The sequence below is a fragment of the Rattus rattus genome, chromosome 1 (genome assembly GCF_011064425.1).
Source record: "Rattus rattus isolate New Zealand chromosome 1, Rrattus_CSIRO_v1, whole genome shotgun sequence".
Lineage (NCBI taxonomy): Eukaryota > Metazoa > Chordata > Mammalia > Rodentia > Muridae > Rattus > Rattus rattus.
Genome location: NC_046154.1, coordinates 255,505,075 through 255,526,138, shown reverse-complemented (window position 1 = coordinate 255,526,138; position 21,064 = coordinate 255,505,075). Strand labels below are relative to the sequence as shown.

At 52.1% G+C, this 21,064-nt stretch overlaps 1 protein-coding gene across 1 annotated transcript in view; it reads left to right on the top strand.

Moving 5' to 3' along the window:
- The first annotated feature begins 691 nt into the window (after positions 1 to 691).
- Cerk (ceramide kinase) overlaps positions 692 to 21,064 on the top strand; it is a 42,687-nt gene continuing 22,314 nt past the window's right edge. Inside the window, exons 1-3 of the mRNA XM_032919212.1 lie at positions 692 to 1,441; positions 19,037 to 19,150; positions 19,734 to 19,856. Of these exons, the coding sequence (XP_032775103.1) occupies positions 1,300 to 1,441; positions 19,037 to 19,150; positions 19,734 to 19,856 (379 nt within the window). The 5' untranslated portion in view covers positions 692 to 1,299. The remainder of the gene's footprint in view (positions 1,442 to 19,036; positions 19,151 to 19,733; positions 19,857 to 21,064) is intronic.

Genomic DNA, 21,064 nt, shown 5'->3' with positions numbered 1-21,064 from the left:
TCCAGGAAGCAAGTGATTCATGGCTGTCCCTGCCCTGCAGATGGACACAGAGACGGACAGGATCAGACCTGTACCTTAGCCCTCTGGTACCAGGCACAGGCAAGGTAGACTTGGCCAGCTCCACCTCGGTCTGCAACAGCAGGAGAGCTGAGGGGGAGGGCAGGAGGCTCTCCAGTCTTCTTGAAAGCTCACCCTGCTGTGAGGCTTAGCTCTGACACACCACAACTCTACACTCTTGGACCAGTTAGCATCTCTGAGGAGACTCTTCCTTGGTCAGATGTAAACAAATACCATCAGTGCAACCAATATTTGAGTAACAATGTTTATGTACAGGGACCATTTTAGACACTGGAGACCCAATCAGGGACAAGCCCATATGCCCATGGAATTTTCACAGAAATGGGTAGATATGCTTTGAGTGCAGTACTGAATTCTGCCTTGCTGTGCCTTGGGATGCTTTAGCTGTGAGAGACGGAGTCCAGGAAGACCTCCCTGAAGTGAACATGTTGAGCTTGTCCCATATTAAGCTGCATCAGGAACAGAAACTCCCGTTTCGTGAGCCTGTTTGGGAGGGAACAGTCCGGTGACTGATGCGAAGACATCAGTCTCTCTGGTTGGTGGCTGTAGACCCACAGCTATCCACACATCCAGCTTTCATTCCCCTGGAAGGTGACCCCTGTCCTCTCCCTCCTAGCCTTCCTTCGCCTACTGGGGCCAACCTGCAGGACTCTTACTAGCCGCCAGGAGACTAAGACCTAAAAAGAGACGGATACCCAAGGTCACATCGCTCGTGGGCGCACACCGGCAGTTCCAGGGCCTCCCATCGCCTGCACAGGACTGCCCGGGCAACATTTCCACGCTGCTGGGACTCCGCCTGTCTTTTCAGCCCTCCCCACCCCGTCCCGCATGCAGACCCTGCAGTGCCCAGGGGTAGCGAGGCCACAGACTAGCGTCGTTCAGCGCACCCGGCGCTCCGACCGCCCTCCCCACGGCTAGGTCCCTCAGTCCCCTCCTCTGACCCCTCCCGTTCCTTCCTAGGCCTCTTCTGCTCCTCAACCTAGGGCTACAGCACTCGATCCTGTTTCTGATTCTTCTCTGTCCCCAAGTCCAGCCTCTCCAGTCACCCTGGTCGCCTCCTCCCGGATCCCGCCACCTCTCTGCGTACCGGGTGACGCAGCACCGCCTCCCGCTCCCGCCTCCCCGCGCCACCGCCGGGCAGACTGCAGGGGCCGCTAACGGTCCCGCGCCCCCCGGCGTCCGCGCGCCCCGCGCCCGGCGGACGAGGCCGCGCCGGCGGCGATGGGCGCAATGGGGGCGGCGGAGCCGCTGCAATCGGTGCTGTGGGTGAAGCAGCAACGCTGTGCCGTCAGCTTGGAGCCCGCGCGGGCTCTGCTACGCTGGTGGCGGAGCCCGGAGCCCGGGCCCTCGGCGCCCGATCCCGGTAAGTGTGGCCATCCCGGGTTGGTGGGGCCGGTGCTGCATCCATCCCCGGCCTGCGTAGCCCAAACGCTCGGGGCAGACTGGGATGGGGCGGAACTCGGAGGGAGGAGACCCGGGGCACGGGGAGAAGCGGCCGGGGCACCGAGGCGCGGGGAATCCGAGACTCGGAGCCCGGGTGCCGGGCGGTCTAAGTACTACGCGGCCTCTGGCGGGGAACCGTCTGAGCTCTGAGAGCCCAGATACTCCTGGAACTGGCATGACAAAGCCTCTGGAGGTGCTGGAGGCGGAGGGGAAGAGCGGGCGTCCACTGCCCTCCCCCCGCCCCCTACACCCCCAGCATCCGCGGGACCCCAGGGGAGGTTTGTTGCTGATGCTACAGTCGGCTTGGCGCTGGCACACCTGAACAGGACTGGTTTCTGGTCATCCCCTTCCTCCGAAACAGTGAACCTAAAGTACAGACACATGCTTCTCTAGGGGAGAAGCCCAGAGGCGCCCTGGCAGGGACTTCCTGCGATTAGGCGGTTGAGCAAGGGGCTTTGACTTTCCGATGGGGTGTGTGGAGCTCAGGGTTGAAAGAGGAGTAGCTTAGATGGGCACATCTCACCCGCAGTGACTGAGATGGTGCAAGGACACTGGAGCCACTCTCCCGGGCTTTGCTGAAGGTTGTCTGGTAGCTGAGGGATTGGCTGAGATTTGAAAGATGTCATTCAGTCCTTCTTAAAAGGATTACCAGAGGATTGTGTGTGGACACCCAGGGTGGGGGCACCCAGGGCTGGCCTTGTAAATGTATTCAGTTTCATTCATTCCTTGCTCTTTTCTTTCTTTCTTTTTTATTTTTTTTTTAGACAGTTTTCCTTTGTGGCTCAGGCCTCAAACTTGGATTACAGATGTGTGCCACCAAGCCCAACGTTTTATTTCCTCTTTCCCTCTTTCTTTGCTGGGAATGATAGAATCCAGGGCTTGTGGCTTGCTAAACACAGGCTTTACCACCAAACACCAAACATCCCCCGCAAGTTCCCCCTGAGAGCCTTGGGAGTCTAGCTCAGCCGCTGATGGAATGGGGGTTTTTCCACTTAAGGAGGCACAGAGGGATACGTGGGGATAAGTGCATCTAATGGACTTGGATCCTGAGAAGAACCTCCACGGGTAGGCATCAAGCCTGAGTCACAAAGGGGTCGTCACTGACCAATACAGGATGGGCTAAGCAGGCCTCACTTCCTTGGTGGCACTTGCCCAGAGAAACCTTGAGGGGCTGAGTGCTAATGGCAAACTGATAAAAACCTCAAGACATGGGTGTGTAGAGACAGAGCAGAGTAGAAGAAAGGCAGTTGACTCAGTCTACGTGGGGACAATGGAGGCAGACAAGGGTGGGTGAAGCGGGGCTGTCACCTTGAGAAGGCACCTGTGAAAGAAGCATGGGGTTTCCTATTAAAACTTGAGAGTGGGCATCGTGGGAGTCGGGACTCCCTGTAGGACACTCTGCATTTCGGTTGTCAGTCAGTCAGTCAGTCAGTCAGTCATTCAACCCAGAATGGCTTTTTGGTGCTTCTGCATTGTGCTGTAGGGCTCTGCAGACTGAGCTGAAGGTAGGTAGGGCTAAGGTAGCCTCAGACTCGTTTCTGGCCTTGGGATCAAAGCAGCATTGTGGCTCAGTGCCTGGGACTTGATTGCCCTGAAGTTCTTCCCATAAGCCCCTGGCACACCCTCTCTGGGCCATGTCTCTCTTGTCCTCTGACTTTATTACCACTGTTCTGCCCAGGCCTGAGTGGGTTGAATTTCAGGTAAGCCTCTAGGGCCTAGCATCTAGGCTTAGACGAAGAATGCTGTTGCTTAGGGGTGCTCAGTATGTGTGAGCGGCAGCCCTTTGCTCTGGGTCATACAGACAGGGGCTCCGAGATGGGGCGCTCAACAGACTCAGCTGAAGCTGAGCAAACCCAATTTCACGGGAGAGCACTGCCTCTTCTGGTCAGGGAGGCCACGAAGACCCATCCTCCTTTGTGAGATGTGGTATGGGAAATCGCCCGTTGCCCATTGTCGTCGTTGGCACAGTTGGTCAGCTGCTCTCGTGGTTTCCGGTGCCCACACTCTAGGGCTTGGTTTGCTGGCAGCGTCTGCTTTCCGTCGGCTTGTTTTTGCTGGCAGGTGGCTTCCACAGCTGGGCAGGCTGCGCGAGTATTGCGTCACCTCTGTGAAGTGTGCTGCCACTTTTGTGTAGGCTTATCCACAGCCACTTGGGTAGCAGCCCCAATAGACGCATCTTCTCTAGGACTGGCTGTGAGGGACCAGTTGGTAGGCTGCCTCAGAGAGCACCCTGCTCACTTCCCCTTTCCCAACGCTCTCCACCTCCTGGAGTGAATGCAAAAACAAGTTGGCAAACCATCTTGGTTCCTGCTAGCCCCGTGTTTTCAACCCCCAGAGAAGCAGGCCTACTTGAGGATAAGGTGAGATTCGAGTCTGTGAAGTCAGAGAGCATGCTCTGAGCAGTTCGTGGCACATTTAATTCAGTTAGCCAGTGGTACTTCCAATCTGCCGCTCCCCAGGTGTGTCCGGACACACCTGAAATGCCTGGGCTGGCAACCATGGGCAGAAGATTGTGCAGAAAGAGATTGTAAGACATTCGAGAGGCAGGCAGCCCTGGAACTCCCAGACAGCCCTTAGGGCCACTGTGCCTAGTGCACAGCAGAAGGAGGCTCTGAACCAGGACACATATTCTTTCTGGGGTGGTTGCCACGCTCGCTGCCAAGTACCCAGCAACAGAGATAAGGACTCAATCTTGGGAGGGGGAGATCGGCCCAGGAGGAAGCTGAGCCAGCAAGTGCTTCTCTCCAGGCCACAGCCTGGGCGGAAGTGGGGCAGACTAAAAACAGGAAATGGGGGGGGCTTCTCTAAGTGGATCACTGGTTGAACTTGAGACAGTCTGGAGTGGCGTTTGGCTTCTCCTTCCCCCGCGCCCCCAGCTACAGCAGGGCACAGTATCAATTCTGCGTCTGTTGGTCTTCAGAGTACAGGCTGTGTTTCCGAGTGTGCTGAGGGCTCAAGGATGGCATTGGGGCCACTGCCTAGGCTCCACCTCTGTGGGGAGAACCTCCTTTGTCTTCTACCAGCCCCCACGTGGGTGCCCCAAAGCTGGCAGTGAGCTCATGGGCAAGTCACCGCTGTCTTTTGCCTACACCCTCATCATTCCCCACCGTGGGCTATGAATAAGCAAGCTTACGAAAATAAATCATGAGGCTGAGGGTATAGCTCAGCCGTCAGAGGGTATATCGACAGACACACACACACACACACACACACACACACACACACACACACACACACACACACACACACACACCCAGGTCGTAGGATGGGTCCCCAGCAAAAATTAATTAATTAATTAATTAATTAATAAAATCCTGAAAGCAGGGGCTGGAGACATGTCTCACTGGTTAAGAGCACACCGCTCTTGCAGAGGACCCGAGCTTGATTGACAGCACCCACATCGGACTGCTCACAGACACGTGTAACTCTAGCTTCAGTGTACCTGCACGTACTCTCACTGACATAGACATCACTTTAAAAATAAAAATAAATCTTAAAAAAAAAATCCAGGAAGCAGAAAAAAAATACTTTACTATCATACACACAGAGGGTTTGATGTTTGTGTTTCCGTGTGTGTAAAATGCATGGGGTGGGGGAGGGGAAAGATTAGGAAGTAAACAGTGATTTCCCATCTTATAGTTTGCTGCTGTGAAACTTTGCTTTCTGAAGAGCGGCTTCACCGAGATCTGATTCAACTGCAATAAAATGCTCATGTTTTAAGGGCACAGTTCGATGTGTTTTGATAACTGCACCTGTGTAAGCATTGCCAAGATAGGGCCTAGGAGCCACGGCCCAGAACCTTCCCCCACCTGCAGTTCTGGGGAAGCTCTGCCAAGCCCAGCTCCAAAGGATGGGTTTACTCTACCAGTGGTTCTCAGAAACACAGCCACACAGAAATACAGCCAAAACTCCTCCTTACTGGTTTTAAAAACCGTGGATCTGTGGTTAATTCTTTTGGCTTAAGTAGTGTGTGTGTGTGTGTGTGTGTGTGTGTGTGTGTGTGTGTGTGTGTGTGTGTGTATACACACACATTGTTCACACACACAGTTTACACATTGTTGCGCTTATTGACTTGTTTCCACCTTTGAGTAAGAATTGTGGAATCCTTTTGGGGACACCCACTTTCCTGTCCCTTGGGTGCAACTTTAAAGAAGAAAGCTAGACCATGTTAGATTAAGGAAAAGGATTATTTCAAGATAAGCTTCTTATTGTTGCAATTTATTGCATGAAAAATCACCACTGCCCTTTTGTTGTTGAGGTTTTGAGATTGAGTCTTGCTCTACAACCCAGCCTGGTCTACGTAGCCTGGGTTAACCTCACACTTGAAGAGGTCCACCTACTTGAGCCTCCCAAATGCTAGAGTTAGAGGCATGGACCGTACCTTTTCTTGGATACCTTTGTGAATGATTAGTGAGAGGAAGTTTCTTAAAGTCAGAGCCAGGGGGATTATAGATGTTTATACGAAAGCAAATTCGTTCAAGAAACCCCGAGAAGCTGTGGATGGGGGACAGGCCTTCTTAGCCTATGAGGAAACAGGAAAGGCTAAACTATATGTCTATACAAAAATTGTAAAACCTTCATAAGATGCCCCGCAGTGGTGGCACATGCCCTTAGTCCTTTAGTTCCAAGCACTCAGGAGGCGGAGACAGGTGGTTCAAGGACCAACCTGGTCTACAGAGTGAATTTTAGGACAGCCAGGGCTACACAGAGGAAACCCTGTCTCTAAAAACCAAAAGAAAAAAAAAAAAAGATGGTGGGTGTGTGTGCGGCAGACATGATAACAAAGCTTAAAAATAAAAATAAAAATAAACAAAAAAAACAGGGGTTGGGGATTTAGCTCAGTGGTAGAGCGCTTGCCTAGCAAGCACAAGGCCCTGGGTTCGGTCCCTAGCTCTGGAAAAAAAAAAACAAAAAACAAAAAACAATAACTTTTAAGCATCTGTGAAAATTAAAGACAGGTCTCATAGCACATATCTATAATCCCAGGATTTGGAAGGTAGGGGGATCAGCACCAGGGCCATCTTGGACTCTACAGTGAGTCCCTGTTTCCAAACAAAACAATATTGGTAGGAAAGTGGAACCAGGCACGGAAGTGCACACCTACAACCCCAGCACTTGAGAGAGATGGACTCAGGAGGACATGAGTTCAAAGACATCCTGGGTTACCTAGTAAGACCTTGTCTCCAAATAGACACTCCATCAGAGCAGTGACAGGAAATAGAAGAGTAGATAATAATAGATAGCTTGATGATCAATAGATAAATTATTGATAGAGAAGTAGATGGTAGAAAGATGGGATTGTAGATGATTGATAGACGTATCTCTAAAAAGATGACTGATACATTATTGTTGATACATTCTTGTATGGTTGATACATTATTGCTAGACAGGAAAAGATAGAATACTGATAGGTCGGTAGATGATAAGTAGCAGATACATAGATAGATGGATAATTGACAAGAGACGCCATTCACAGAAATAGATCCTGAGGTGGAGGCCACAGAGATGTGCTGTCCTCAGCCTGTGACTGGGAGGTTAAGCCAAAGAGCATCCCTGATGGAGATGCTTCAGGTACCTTGGGAACCGCCCCCCACTCCTCTCAGGGGGAGGCATAGTGGAACAGTCAGAGCTGTAACTACTCTAGGGAAATGATCTGAGTATCTTGAAATTTGAAAGTAGTTTTCTTTGTCTTAGCATTTAATTTTTTTTCCTTTCTTGGTGCTGAAGGGGGAACAAGGGCCTCACACATGCTAAGTGTCGGCTCACACCCTGAATTCGAGGGACACAGGAGGTAGAATGTGGGGCACTTCTTACTGTGAAGATCTAATGTCTGTGTTTGTTAAGACCTTGCCAATATGCTTGCCCAGTGTATTTACTTCTTCTCCAACCTGTGGTCAGGTTTGTCGGCCCTCCCCTTTCTCTCTGCCAGTTTATTAACACAGATTCCTCTGCCTTGTCTTGATGCTCTTCACTGGTAGCTGCCACCTGTCCAGATCTGCCCCCGAGGTGTTAGCTTCAGGCCCTTTCCCCCCACTTTCAACCCCCGTATGGCTTGAAGGATGTGGGCTTGCCACTATCTCTCTGTGGGCCCCCATAGGTCTTGACCATGGAGCCAACTCCAGCCCTACTGGTACAGGTTTTGAGGTGGGGAAGCGCCTTGTGTGTGGAGCTCTCTCATAGGGAGAAAGCCCGTTATGTCTGCACAACTTGACTGTGTCTGCCCCTCTGGGGACCGGAGGAAGGCTGCCAGAACCCCACATAGCTGTTGGTTCAACTTACAGAGACTCCAGCCTTTGTGTGGCCTCTACGCTGCCCGCCAGGGGAAAGGGCTGTCTCTGCTTTTTCTCAGGGGTTGGTTCTAACTGTCCGCCCGGAGACAGCCAACATCTCACACAACAGAGGACCACGAGCCGGCTGCTCTTTTGCCTGTCGGCTTTCTCTTCTCTAGCCTAATTCTCCCTCTCTGCTCTCGACTGAACCCAGTTCTGTTCTTTTGGTCGCAGACCCGTTCAGACAACTACCGCCTACACATTCATGGTCCTCCTACCTCTGACCCTGGCCTTGGATCCTTTATGATCACCGTTTCCTACCTTTGGAACAATCTTGTGGAGGACGGACCCCGGGCATCAGGATGCGACATTAAAAAATAAAATAAAAACTAAATCACCCAGTTCAGTGCTACTGACTTGTCAGCGCTGTGGGTGTCTGACGGGCCTCTGTGCAAACACAGCTGCCCATCTTCCAAGGGTGAGTGTCCTGCACCTTCCCCCATGACACAACCCTGACCCTGCTCACGTCCCCCCATCAGGAGCTGAGCCACTGGCGGTGCCCAGCATCCCTGGCACTTCTCACCGTGGGCCTCTCTAACCAAGGTGCTTTTCTTCTACTTTCCCACGTAAGCCTTGGTCTCACGCCTATCCTTCAGGGTTCAAAATGCGGTTTGCCCTTCACGGGGCTTTTCCTCTGCCGGCCATTTCTTTTTGTCCCTTGTCATGTGTTCTTCTTATCTGCCTCCTTCTCTGGGGCAGGATCCTTGCCAGAATCCTCTTCTGTGAGCCTCCTGATTCTTCAAGGACTCCCCCATCCCCCGAGTAGATGCTTACAGGACAGGGCGTGACAAGGACAAGGACAGCTTACTGTCCTTGCTCAGCAGTGGGGTCAGACTTCAGGCCCTCTATCAGGAGGACTTGGGTCCCTGGCTCAGGACCCCCTTTTACTCCCCCATCAGGATCAGAAGTTGCGGTTGGTTGGTGGGTCTCCTGAGGTCACGGAGTGTGAGACACAGGAGGGAGGAAGGGGCTTCCTGGTAAATTCTTGCTGGGTGACGTCACTCCCCTCTCCTTGCCTCTGAAGGAGTGTGAGTTGGAAGCCATCAGGGTGTGAGGAAGGTGAAGAGTTTGTGCACAACCCTTGTGTCGCCCTGGTATAAAAGGTGCTGGTGTAAAGTGCTGTCCGGGAGGTCTCAACCTAACAGCCATGCAGGTGTCACTCATGCGCCTTTATGAGGCCAGAAGCAACAGAAAGCCGACGACGTGCACATTTCCTCCTAGTGTCTGTGAAAGAAATAAACGGCCGTCAGGTCAGCCTACATCGGACACAGACGTGTCCTTCCAGATCAGTACAGTGGTCACGACGCTTCGCAGCCTCCCAAGACAGAGGCTGGAAGACTTCGTTCAGGTAGCAGCCTCCGCTGGCGTTTCAGTGGCCCTCGAGAGGTGACAGGTCTCAGAGGTCCTTGCAATAGTCATAAACTCGTAATCGTTCTGACTGGACTTCCTGGTTAACTTTTGGTAGTCGAAAACAGGTCCGCACGTGGGTGTGGCTGTCCCTGCCTGTGATCCCAGCCCTGAGACTAAGAGGTTCCAAAGTGGCAGGCAACCTAGGCCAGCCGTGAGACCTTGTCTCCAATAAAAATAGTGTGTCCCTTAAGGCAGGCATTGTCTAAAAGAGACTGACAGGCCTTTTGGCTCTATGGGCCATCTAGTTACTCAGCCCTGCCTGCTTCTTGGGGGTATAAACCACCACAGACACTCTGTCAACAAAGGGTCATGGCTGTGTGCCAATAAAGCTTTATTTACAAAGAAAGACAGCAGCCTGAATTGGGGAAATTCCCTGCTCTAAGTCTCTCCTCTCCTCTACTCTCCTCCCTCCCTTCCTCCCTCCCTCCCCTCCCCTCCCCTTTCCCCCCCTCCCTCCCCTCTCTCTCTAGCAAAGAGGGACTAACAGGGTGTTGTCTTGTAAAGGTAGTGAATCCAGGTGGCTCAAAACAACTTAAAAAGCCCAACACCTGAAGGAAAATTGCTGCTTCTGTTTGAAGAAGGTGCTCACTTGGCGGAGGCAGCAGGTATCTGCCAGGCAGAAACCCATAGGTTCAGGGTTGATTCAGCCCCTCTGAGGAACAGCATCTGCAGCTGCAGAGCCTCAGGGCCCCTGTGACTTGGATTCTCACCTCTCTGACCAGTTCTGTGTGTAGATCAACTGAAGTTGGCGATCATGGCATAAGCGTACCCAGAGCCAAGAGTCTGCCCTGGTGTGCCGGAGTGTTGCAAGAATTTTCATCCCGAAGGGGCACTAAGCGATATCAAACCCCACCCCACCCCCACACACACACACCTCCTTCATAAGGTCCTAATGACAAACCAAAGTCCGCACTACCAGAGAACAAATAGTAGGCTTACTTGGGAAGCACAGGTGAGAGGTTACAGGCAGGAGTGTGGGTGACACTCCCCACCACCACCCGACCCCCCGCCAAAGAAGCCATCCTGGAAGTCCTGCACCCAGCGTGGATGATAGCCCCCTCCTCCTTCCCCTTGCCTTCCCCAACCTATCTACACTCTAGCCCCTCCTCAGGACCACACCCCCACCTCATCAGTTGCCATTAAGGCAACATTGTATACAGGTAGCTGGATGTCTCTGCTGCTGCCCCTCGTGCTTCAGATGCCCCCCCCCCGCCTTTTAATTCTCTACGTAGCAGAGAAAATGAACCTGATAAATGCCCCTAGTCTGTGTCAGTTTTGAGGGCTCCTAGGAAGGATACATCCACCCCCGAAGGCAGCGCTGAGTTCTGCGTGCTGTCTGCTTTCCAGACTTGTGTTCCGTCTGTTCTTGAGGTGTTCAGGCACAGTTGTGATTCACCTATTTCTCCCTTCAGTTCTGTCGGCCTCCACCTTACAGCTGTTTGGAGGCTTGCCGCACCCCCCCACTTTTGTCTTTATACAAAGGGCCCTCCATCTCTGGAGACTTCCTTTTGTTTTGGGCATTAGCGTGGCCACCCCTGCTTTCTTCTCATAAGTGGTTATGATTCCCGATCTTCTAGCCTCGCCCATAAACTGCTTACATCTTGAAGACCACAGTGAGTTCCTCAGTACAGGTGCCCCTTGGAAAGGGGGTGGGGCTGGCCTTTTCAGTGGGGTGTGGTGGTTCTTGTTCAAGGCTCTCTGTCCTGAGGGGCTGGCCCTGCCCTGGCCTAGGGCTGCAGGGAGCTGGCTTGTGTTGACACTCTTGTCTGTGCGCACTGGTGTTTCCCATAGCGGTTTCTTCTGTCCCAGATCGGAGCTCTGTGGTGTAAAAGGAAACCCATGGGTCCCTTGCCTGCCCTCAAACTCAGGTACCTGTCTTGTGCCTCCGCCTCTCAGCCTCCATAGTTGGGTTTCATATCTGAAGTTAAAGAAGGAAGAGCGAGCAAAGGCACATCCAGTCCATCCCAGGGCTCGAAGGTGTCTGTGTTTTCAGACTAGACTGTTCCTACTAGGCACCGCCTCTCCTCATCGCCCTATATTCTATACTTTCTGTCACTGAGCACTGAGAACAGCTTGTAGTTTTAAACATGATACAAAGCTTCTCAGCTCCGTTCCTGACTCTCTCCTGGGAGCCTCCCTCCCTCTTTGTCCCTACTCAAAGGCTTCAGGCGAGCCTCAGCAGGTGTGGAGCCCACAGCCACCTCAGAGCTCCCATTTCGTGACTCCTGTGTCTGACTCGCTTTGTTGTCTGCGCCCTTGACGATGCACCAGGCGGAATTGGCATCCACATAGAAGAGCCCAGAAAGAAGGGAACAGAACGACTAACCATTCTCAAGAAAGAATCATTGCCTAGAGAGTCACGACTTATGTGTGGTGTTTCTGCACTCCCAGGGGTCCACGTACAGAGCTTTAACGAAGGCCAGGCGTTCGCTTGGCACATGCTGCCGAGTGGCCCCATGCCAGGGAAGTGTGTCTGACTCCTTTTTAATTGCAGGGCAGCGAGACGTGTTCCTCATCCGGTTCTCCTGGGTGCCTCTGTTGCTCAGGTTCCTGTACACGCTGGGTGCACACAAGCCAAGGTGCTTAGAGCCAATTCACACCTATTTTCCATGGGTGTGTTGCCTCCGCCTTTGCATGACCTGTGAACCTCGATAGTGGGCACTGGGGGAGTGGCTGTCCTGTCCTAACCCCTCTTCTCCTGTCACATCAGACCTCAAGGTCTTGGAGAGCCATGTGCAACAGTCGTGACCTTGATAAGAAACTTCTCACCCTATTGCCTCCGTTCCTCCAGGCTGGGATTCTAAGTGTGGGCCATGGTGCCCAGTTTGTCGTCTTGATCTTAGGAGGCCCGACTGAGTGGCATATCCTCACTATCTTGACCCTTGTCCGACATGTGTGGGCTTATGTGTGTATGCACCTGGGTCACTGGTGAGCCTTTCTGCCCTAGAGGCATGTGGGAAACTGATTGCATCCCGGAGTCTCTGACATCACAGTTGAGCAGAGGCAGACACTGGCTTCCTGTCAGCGAGCTGTGGTCACAGCTCACACACACAAACAGAACAGAACCAGCAAGTGCTAGAAGCTGATGTCCGTCTACTCCACGAGGCTATGGGATGACTGCAAATACCACAGCAGGCTGTAGAGAAGGTGCTGGCAAACTCAGCCTGATGACAGGGACCAGCAGGCCAGCCTCACCTGCCAAGGGCAGCTGACTTTTCTGGAACGCGATGGCCTTTTGTCGCAGGGCGAGCTGCGGACTCACATGAGTTGCCTTGTCGTAAACAGAAGGGCAGGAGAATTTTTCTGTTGTCAGCAAAAGTGCTCAGAGTTTTAGCCAAGATTCACTTACAGGTTTTCCGTCCAAGGTTAGAAAGGAACAGGAACGGTGTTGAATGTATGACATTGTCCTGTTTGAATCAGTAATGGTCTTTTTTTTTTCTTTTCTTTTTATTAACATGGATTGGTTTTGTTGTTTTTGTTGCTGTCGTTGTTGTTCCGAGACTGGGTTTCTCTGGATAGCCCTGGCTGTCCTGGAACTGGCTATGCAGATCAGGCTGGCCTCGAACCCAGATCTGTCTGCCTCTGCCCTCCTAACCCTGAGTGCTGGATCAAAGCTGGCTGGCGAGGACTGTTCTAATGTCAGGAGATGAGTAGTGAATGGACTCGTACGTTCAGGTTTAGCTCTGCTGGCTGGAAGTGAGTAAGGGCCCCAGCTCGTGTCACAGGCAGCGGCTCCATCACGGTGAGGACACGGCAGGAAAGAGACAGAAGATTGAGATTGGGGCAGACTTCTTTTGTTTTTTTTTTTTTTTTTTTTTTTTTTTCCTTTTCTGGGGACTGAACCATTGGGGGCAGCGCTCTACCACTGAGCTAAATCCCCAACCCCGGGGCAGACACTTCTAACATCTCTCTCAGCTGAACTCCAAAAATGTAAAAACCATTTAAAATGCAGTCTTGTAAGAGGTGCCAGAGCAGGTAAGCTGAGCCTGCCCTGATGTGTTATCTAAGAGTCCCCTCATAGGCAGAAGCCGACGGAGACCAGATCTCGTAGCCATTGGCTGTTCTAACTGGAGTAGTGCTTTTGGAAACAAAGGCCCTGAGCACGTGTGCATGGGCGTGCAGGTGCGTGTGTGTGTGTCCGTGTGCATGTGAGCAATGCGTGTGCATGAAGGCACATGGGTATGTGTAGAGGTCAGAGGTTAACATCAAGCATCTTCCTGGTTCACGCGCCACCTTTACTTTAATTAAAAATTTTGGGGGCTGGAGAGATGGCTCAGAGGTTAAGAGCACCGACTGCTCTTCCAGAGGTCCTGAGTTCAAATCCCAGCAACCACATGGTGGCTCACAACCATCTGTAATGGAATCCGATGCCCTCTTCTGGTGTGTCAGAAGACAGCTACAGTGTACTCATATACAAAATAAATAAATCTTTACAAGAATGTCTTTCCTTAAAAAAAAAATTATGTTTATTTTATTTTGTGTTCATGAGTGTTATGACTGCGTGTATGTGTGTACACCATGTGTTCCCGGTGCCTACAGAGACCAGAAAAGGGCGTCGGATCTCCTGGAACTGGAGTTACAGATAGCTGTGAGCTGCCATGCAGTTGCTGGAAATTAGACTCATGTCCTCTGCAAGAGCCGTCAGAGCTCTTAACCACTGAGCCATCTCTGCACCCTGCCCCCCATTTGTTTTTTGAGAAAGGCGCTCTTCCTGGGACCTGGGATTAGACTGTCTGGCCAGTGAACCCCCAGGGTCTGTCTTCCAGTCTCTACTCACCCACCCCTAAGCCTCCCTGAGATCACAAATGTTCGACACACTAACTGGCTTTCTGAGTAGGTGCTGGGAATCGAACTTGGGTCCTTATGCTTGTACAACAAGCGTTTCACCTACTGAACCCATCTCCGGTGAAGATTGTCGTCTTCACTCTGCTTGTGATTTAATTAAGAATTCATACCATTACCATGGTAGGCTGTCAAGAAGCTGGAATGGCGGGGAGTGGGGTAAGGGGGGCCAGGGCGGACTCTTGAGGCAACGGTGTCTGGAAGGGGCCCCTGGGAGGCACTGCGAAAGCTCACTTGACCTGTGCAGTGAAGGTAGGAGGGGCGGGGGTTGCACTAACCTCTGGATTCTGAAGGGAAAGGGTAGATTTCTCTGGGGAGCAGAAACTCGCTCTGGCTCGATGGAGATAGTGAGTTCTCAGTGCTCATGTCACCGGCAAGGAGGTGACACTGTGAGGTGGACCTCACTGCTCCGACTAGGCCCTCTGGTCAAGTATGTAGAATGGTTTAAAAACCATGGCTGGTTATAAGGAGTCCAAGGCTGGACCCACAATTGGCTAGTTCCTCATGGGACAGGCTGTTGGGGATGCATCCAGAATTCCAAGTGGAGTAGGCAAGGACACTTGTGAGTTCTCACCTCACCTTTACAGTGCTTAGGCACCGGGCTAGAGTGAAATGGCCAGCCCTGTAGCCACAACAGGTTGGGCCCCACTTTCATGTACTCAGGACTGCAGCACCATAAACAGGACCACTTCTCAGAATGGCAGGGACACCAGGAGCAGCACTCTGTGTCCCCACGTCAGGTGTGTGACTGGCACACTGAGTGGCAGGGCACTGTGGTCCCTGGGAGGGGACAGGTAGAAACTGCACAATGAGGGGTGTAGGTTTGGCCCTGAGGGCTGTGGGCCACAGCATCTGTCATCCAATTTGTGTCTTGGACACTCACTGCTCCCGCTCTGGCTGGCTCAAAGTCTGACTGTGGGGTCCTGGAAAGGGGGTTGATATCCTTTGTAATGATCTAGGACATTTGCCTCAGAGTCATAGCCAGACATTATTTTATTAAAAGAAAGGGGGCTCGACTAATGACTGCCAGCCTGCTTTTCTGTGATCAGGAACAAGATCCCCAAGACCCTGGAGTAGCACCCACCACTCACAGCAGAGGCTACCTAGCAAGCTCTGAGTGTGGTCCAGGGGGGCATGAGAAAATTGGCTGCTCTGGGCACATCCCTAGACTGCACAGGACACAGCAAGACAGGACACCATTCTTGGACCAGATGAGTTATGCTTAACACTCCCTTTCTCATTCCTTTCCCTTCAAAGCGGAAAGATCCCTGCAGGGCAGCCCTTTCCCAGAGTCACCCTCACACAGGCCTGGGGCCCACCTGGCCTGGGAAAACTGCACTTCTCATCCCGGGTCCCTGTGAACCTTCTAACCTTGCTGGCAGTGTATGAGGACGTATACCCGAGAAATATTAGCATTCCACAGGAACAGAAAGGGCCCAGAATTCCTGCCTCTTGGCCAGCTGTTGGCCAGGGTCCCCCACCTGTTTTCAGTTGCTGTGGTGGATGTCATCAAGTGTCCACGCGGCCATCCCGGTGTGCGGATGTCTCACCGTGTGATCTAAACTACACAGCAGAGAACTTGTTGGAGGGGCATTGCACCCCAAGAGGACCAGCCGCTGGCTCCTCCAGTGTCTCTGTGTCATGCAGTTGTCCCCACTGACCTCTGTGATTGACAGTCTGTTTCCCGGGACATGGCATTGGATGCAGAGGTAGCCTTGTCTGCTGTGCAGGGCTGCTGGCCTGTAGGAAGCACAGCCCCACCAATGATAGCTCAGGTTTCTGATAGGTCACTTTTATCAAACCATCCTTCTGTGTCTGCAGAGCCTCACTCCTTACCCTCCCTTAGCTCCACCCAGCCCAGTCCCCAGCAGGTTCAGAGTGATGCTGTTATCTCCCACACTCTACATGACATTCCCATTCTTGAGTTCCTCCCTCCCTGCATCCCTGACCCCTTGTCCCTCGATGCTTCTTGGCCCTCTTCCTACCGAATCACTACCCTGATCACAAGATCTCCCCAGCCCCTCCCTGCCAGGCCCCAGTCCCGCCTGACAGCTCATGTGACTTACTCTAGTTCTCTGTTTTCCGCCTCCCAGCCCACGCTCGGGTTATGTTTGTGGGGATCTGAGCAATGCTGGTTTTAGAGCTTTGTTCTTACCAAGGGACAGTGCCAGCATCACATGAGCTATGGCGTGGCTTGTGTGCCGCAGCAGCTGTGGAATGTACGTGGGCTGCGTGGCTTTGTGGGGTCCTTGGTGCAGCATGGCCTTTGGGGTCTGGCCAGCAGAGCATGTGACACACTAGGACACTGTTCTCTTCTTCCTTGGGCCGAGTCTCCCTCTGAGTATGTAAGACGAAGCATGGGTCGTGGGCACGCTTTTTTTTTTTTTTCTTTTCTTTTTTTCGGAGCTGGGGACTGAACCCAGGGCCTTGTGCTTGCTAGGCAAGCGCTCTACCACTGAGCTAAATCCCCAACCCCATGGGCATGCTTTTAAGAGAGTTGTCCAACAGTCACTGATACGCCTTAGTTATTTTGTGATATAGCACACGACTGTTGTTGCCTCCTAGTCCTCTGAATATCAACTTATCTCACTCCACTACTGTGCTCAGCAGCTGTGACTTCTGTCACCTGATTCTTAGGGACAGTCACAGTTATGAATAGAGGCACCGGGAGTTGCTGGAAGTCCGCTCTCAAGGGTCCTAGACTCACGGGTCACTTTATCAAAGGGTCGCTGCCTTAGGTCTGTCCTGCCCCCACCACTTGGTACCTGTTGCGAGCCAGCCCGGCAGGTGACTCATAACAATAGATACATGTGCCTCTGTCACCTCCCGATGTTGCAGGAAGGAGGCCGTCAGAGGTCAGGTGGGTACCAGGGAGTTGAGTGCAGGGTCATAAATGGTGCAGCATTTGGGGGGAGTTCTGTGAGGGCCAGGTCAACGCCCCCCAGAAATGGGGAAGAGGGGTAAGCTGCAGAATAAGGGGAGAGGCCATGTCAGAGAACTGGCAGCTGGTGGCAAAGCTACTTGCTGGGTAGGTGTCCAAATGTCTGCCACAGGGGCTGTCCTAGGTAGCATCAGTGTAGAAGCAATGAGGAACAGTGGGGGACAAGGGGAAGGATCGGGAAGGGGAGAATTAGAAGCAGCTAAAGACTGAATTTTGGAGGCACAATGGTCTAAAAATGTGAATCTCAAGAGGCAACCACCTGAGGAATACCGAGGGTGGCCCCAGACCCAGGGTGGGCACGGGGTCCACACGGCAATGGGCTTGATTCTGCTTAGTTCAGCCCCTCCCAAGTGCGTGTGCCTCTGGGGATTCTGGGGGCACGGCTACACTCCTTTCACGGCTCATATTGAACCTTCCCAGGTTCTGATGACCCAATTTCAACAGCCACAACTGGGAAAAACTACCACAAAGGGACCACAGGCGCCACCACAGCATGGTCTACTCATTTGGCTGCTGGCAGAGACACAAGACTTTTTAGCTAGACTGCAGGGTTGAGAGCCAACCTAGGAGGCCAGCAGGTAGCAATGCTCATCTGTACAATAATACAAAGTGATTCATAAAGAAGCATTCGGAGTCCAGCCTGTGTTCAAAGAGGATGCTGCTGTCTGTAATCTTCTCTCCCCCCCCCAACCCCGACCGCATAGCCTCAGCCCACAGTGTCTCTCAGAACCTGTTATTTCCCAAGGCTGTGTGCCCAGCCTAGAACTTCCTTTTGATCCAAGTCAAGTAATTGCAGCCTGCCTCAAACAAGTTTAGATCAGTCGGCTTCTCTCTGGGCTACCGGGTTAGAGATTGTTAGGCACCAGGCACGATGGAGGGAGCACACCCGTAATCCTAGCAATCGGGGAGGCTGGGGCAGGAGGATTGAGAGTCCATGGCTAACCTGGGATACCTAGAAAGACCTTACTTAACTCAAAGCAACAGAATCAAACCAAAAGATTGCCCGGGGCTGTAATCCTCTAGGCCAGTGGTTCTCAGCCTTCCTAATGCTATGGCCCTTCAATACAGCTCATGTTGTGGTGACCCCCTAACCATAAAATTCTTCCGTTACTAACTTCAGAACTGTAATGTTGCCACTGTTAGGAATCATGATGTAAATATCCAATATCTGAGATGCAACCCAAAGGAGTCTTGATCCCCAGGCTACTCTGGGCCTAAGTCTTCCCATCTTCCTGCGTCCAATCAGAGCCCAGTCTCTCCGGAACACTTCTCCACAGACTGGACCCTGATTCTCACACACTCTGTGGCCCTGGCATCCTGAACTTTGTGTCTTACCTCCCTCTTGGATTTCTGAGCCACTTTCAGCCTCAGAACACAGCATGTCCAGAGCACGTCTCACACAGTAGAATAGCTCAGTCGGTAATCAGCACTCGGGGCTTAAACAGTTGAATAGACCATGTAAAAGCTCATAACTTGAGTCTACCCTCCAATGACACTAAGCTCCTCTTGTTCTGAGTGGTGTTACCTCTAACATTCCAGGCCGGCGGGCCGGTCTGCCTGCCTGCCTGCCTGCCTTCCTTCCTTCCTTCCTTCCTTCCTTCCTTCCTTCCTTCCTTCCTTCCTTCCTTCCTTCCTTCTTTCCTTCCTTCCTTCCAAAACAACAAAAAACAAACAAACAACAAAAAACAAAAGAAAACACCATAGTTCATTTATTGGGAGAGGCTGCACGCCTTGATGTGCTTTGGGAAGTTAGAGAACAACCGGTAGAAGCTGGTTTTTCTCCTTCCACGCTGCAGATCCCAGGATTCCATGCAGGCTATCAAGCTTGGTGGCAGGCCCTTTTACCCGCGGAACCATCTTGTCAACCCTAGTCTTCCTTTCTGTTTGGGGTATCTGACGAGGGTAGGAATGAGTATCCGCAGTCTTAGTCGTTGCGGCCCTCTGTCTGTGTAGCTCCGATGGATCCTTGGATCTCAGTGTGGTGTCCTTGCAGATGCCTACTCGGTACCAGTGTCAGAGATCATCGCCGTTGAGGAAAAAGAAGTCCACCAGAAACAGTCCTCCAATGGCCGATGGCATAGAATGGAAAATCCGTTTGCATTCACAGGTGAGGGAGCCTCAGTGTTTGCCAACCCCACAAACCCTCCTCCTCCTTCCCTCCACACCCCACCCCAGTAACCTCCATGAAGATGGGGTACTTATCAAAGCCAGTGACTGGCTCATCTTCTTAAACTCTGATCGCAATTAATTACTCTTTGGGCTGGGTAAACGTGAGTGTAAAGTGCCCTCCATGCCTTCATGTGTTGCTAAAATTCTCCCTACTCCCAAGGACAAACCCAGGCAATTTAGCACCAAATTTAGCACTATATACCCTGGCCCCGCCCCCTGGCCCTGCTCCCTGACTACGCGCTGCACTGCCAGGTGGTAGAGGGCAACTGGATATTCAAGTGATAATCTCTTGCCCTCATTTAAGCCTCTACAAAGGGGGTGTACACTGTCAAACAGCCCCGCCGGGGTGATCTTTTGCTAGGGAGCACAGCTGAACTCCTTAAGATGGTGGTTTGGCTATCCGGGAATTCCTGCCGTGAGATAAGGGGTGGAGACAAGAGACTCCTATCGTGCTAGCACAGCCCTGAGGGCTCCCTTCCGAAGCTGTAGGTGCTGCTAACCAGTGTTGGTTTTCTGTGCAGTCCACTGTGTGAAGCGAGCTCGACACCACCGCTGGAAGTGGGCACGGGTGACCTTCTGGAGCGCCGACGAGCAGCTGTGTCAACTGTGGCTGCAGACCCTCCGCGAGCTGCTGGAGAACCTGAGTACGTGGGCGAGCTTTCGGATTTGTTGCCAGGCAGCACAGCTGTGGTGGCACGCGGGACTCAGTGGCCTGACCCAGGTGGACGTGATGGATCCCTTTGCTTTGTTTCCGTGTTTCCTACTTAGAGGGTCACAGTGGAGTAGCAGAAGTGTGTGGACTCTGCAGCTGCAGTGCTGGCCCAGCCCCTGCTTAGGAGCAGTGAGACTGGAGCAAATCCCTCAGGCCCCAAAGCCTCGTTATCTTTCTCTGTAAGCGGGGTGGGTGCCAATATTTTCCAGGTGTAAATGAGGGCTGGACAGAATGTGGGAGAACGGCCTCTTACTTTCTAGGAGTGCCGCAGAGCCCAGCGCCTCCTTTCATGTGTGCCAAGGGACCAGTTCTTTTCTTGTCTCCTTAAACATGGCAGCCTGTTCTTTTTGCACCCGTAACACTGGGTCATGTTATAATTTTATGTACAAAGGCAACAGCTATTCTTATAGATTTGGACAATAGCAACAGCCCTGTGGACTAGCTTTTTTTCCTTTTGGGGGAGTTAAACTAGAGAGCAAGAGAAAAGGGGGGCAGTCACTGACAAGTTCACTTCCATCTCCAGAACCCATATGCCAAAAAAGAGACAAGCTGTCTTCTCACCTACACACACACAATATGATATGATATACTATACTATACTATACTATACTATACTATATACTATACTATGGGAGGGGCAGGGGAGACAGAGGGAACAGGGGGAGGGAGAGAGAGAGAGAGAGAGAGAGAGAGAGAGAGAGAGAGAGAGAGAGGATTATAAGGTATTTGAAACCGCTGAACCAGATCTCCTCATAAAACACTTCTCTTGATCACTCTAGGGTAGTTAGAACTGGTTTTCTAAATTCCGTTTTGCCCTGGGACTGGCTTCCCCGCTGCCCCCTTCTAAGATCACCCTGAGTTTCTAGACCTTCTGGTGCTAGCTTGGTCCCTTGGCTACTACTCTCTGTGGTGCCCCAGTCTCTCCTGCTTTCTGGTCACCAGACTCTTCTTTCTCTACCTCCCCACTCCCGCTCACTGCTTGCCCCCCACCCCCACCTCCAGCCTTGTTTCCATGAATCTCAGTCAGGTTCGAGCCTATAGACTCTGACTCCCCTGGAATACTGGAGTTCTGGTTGGTTTTGCGTTTTTGTTTGTTTTCGAGACAGGATTTCTCTGTGTATCCCTGTCTGTACTGGAACT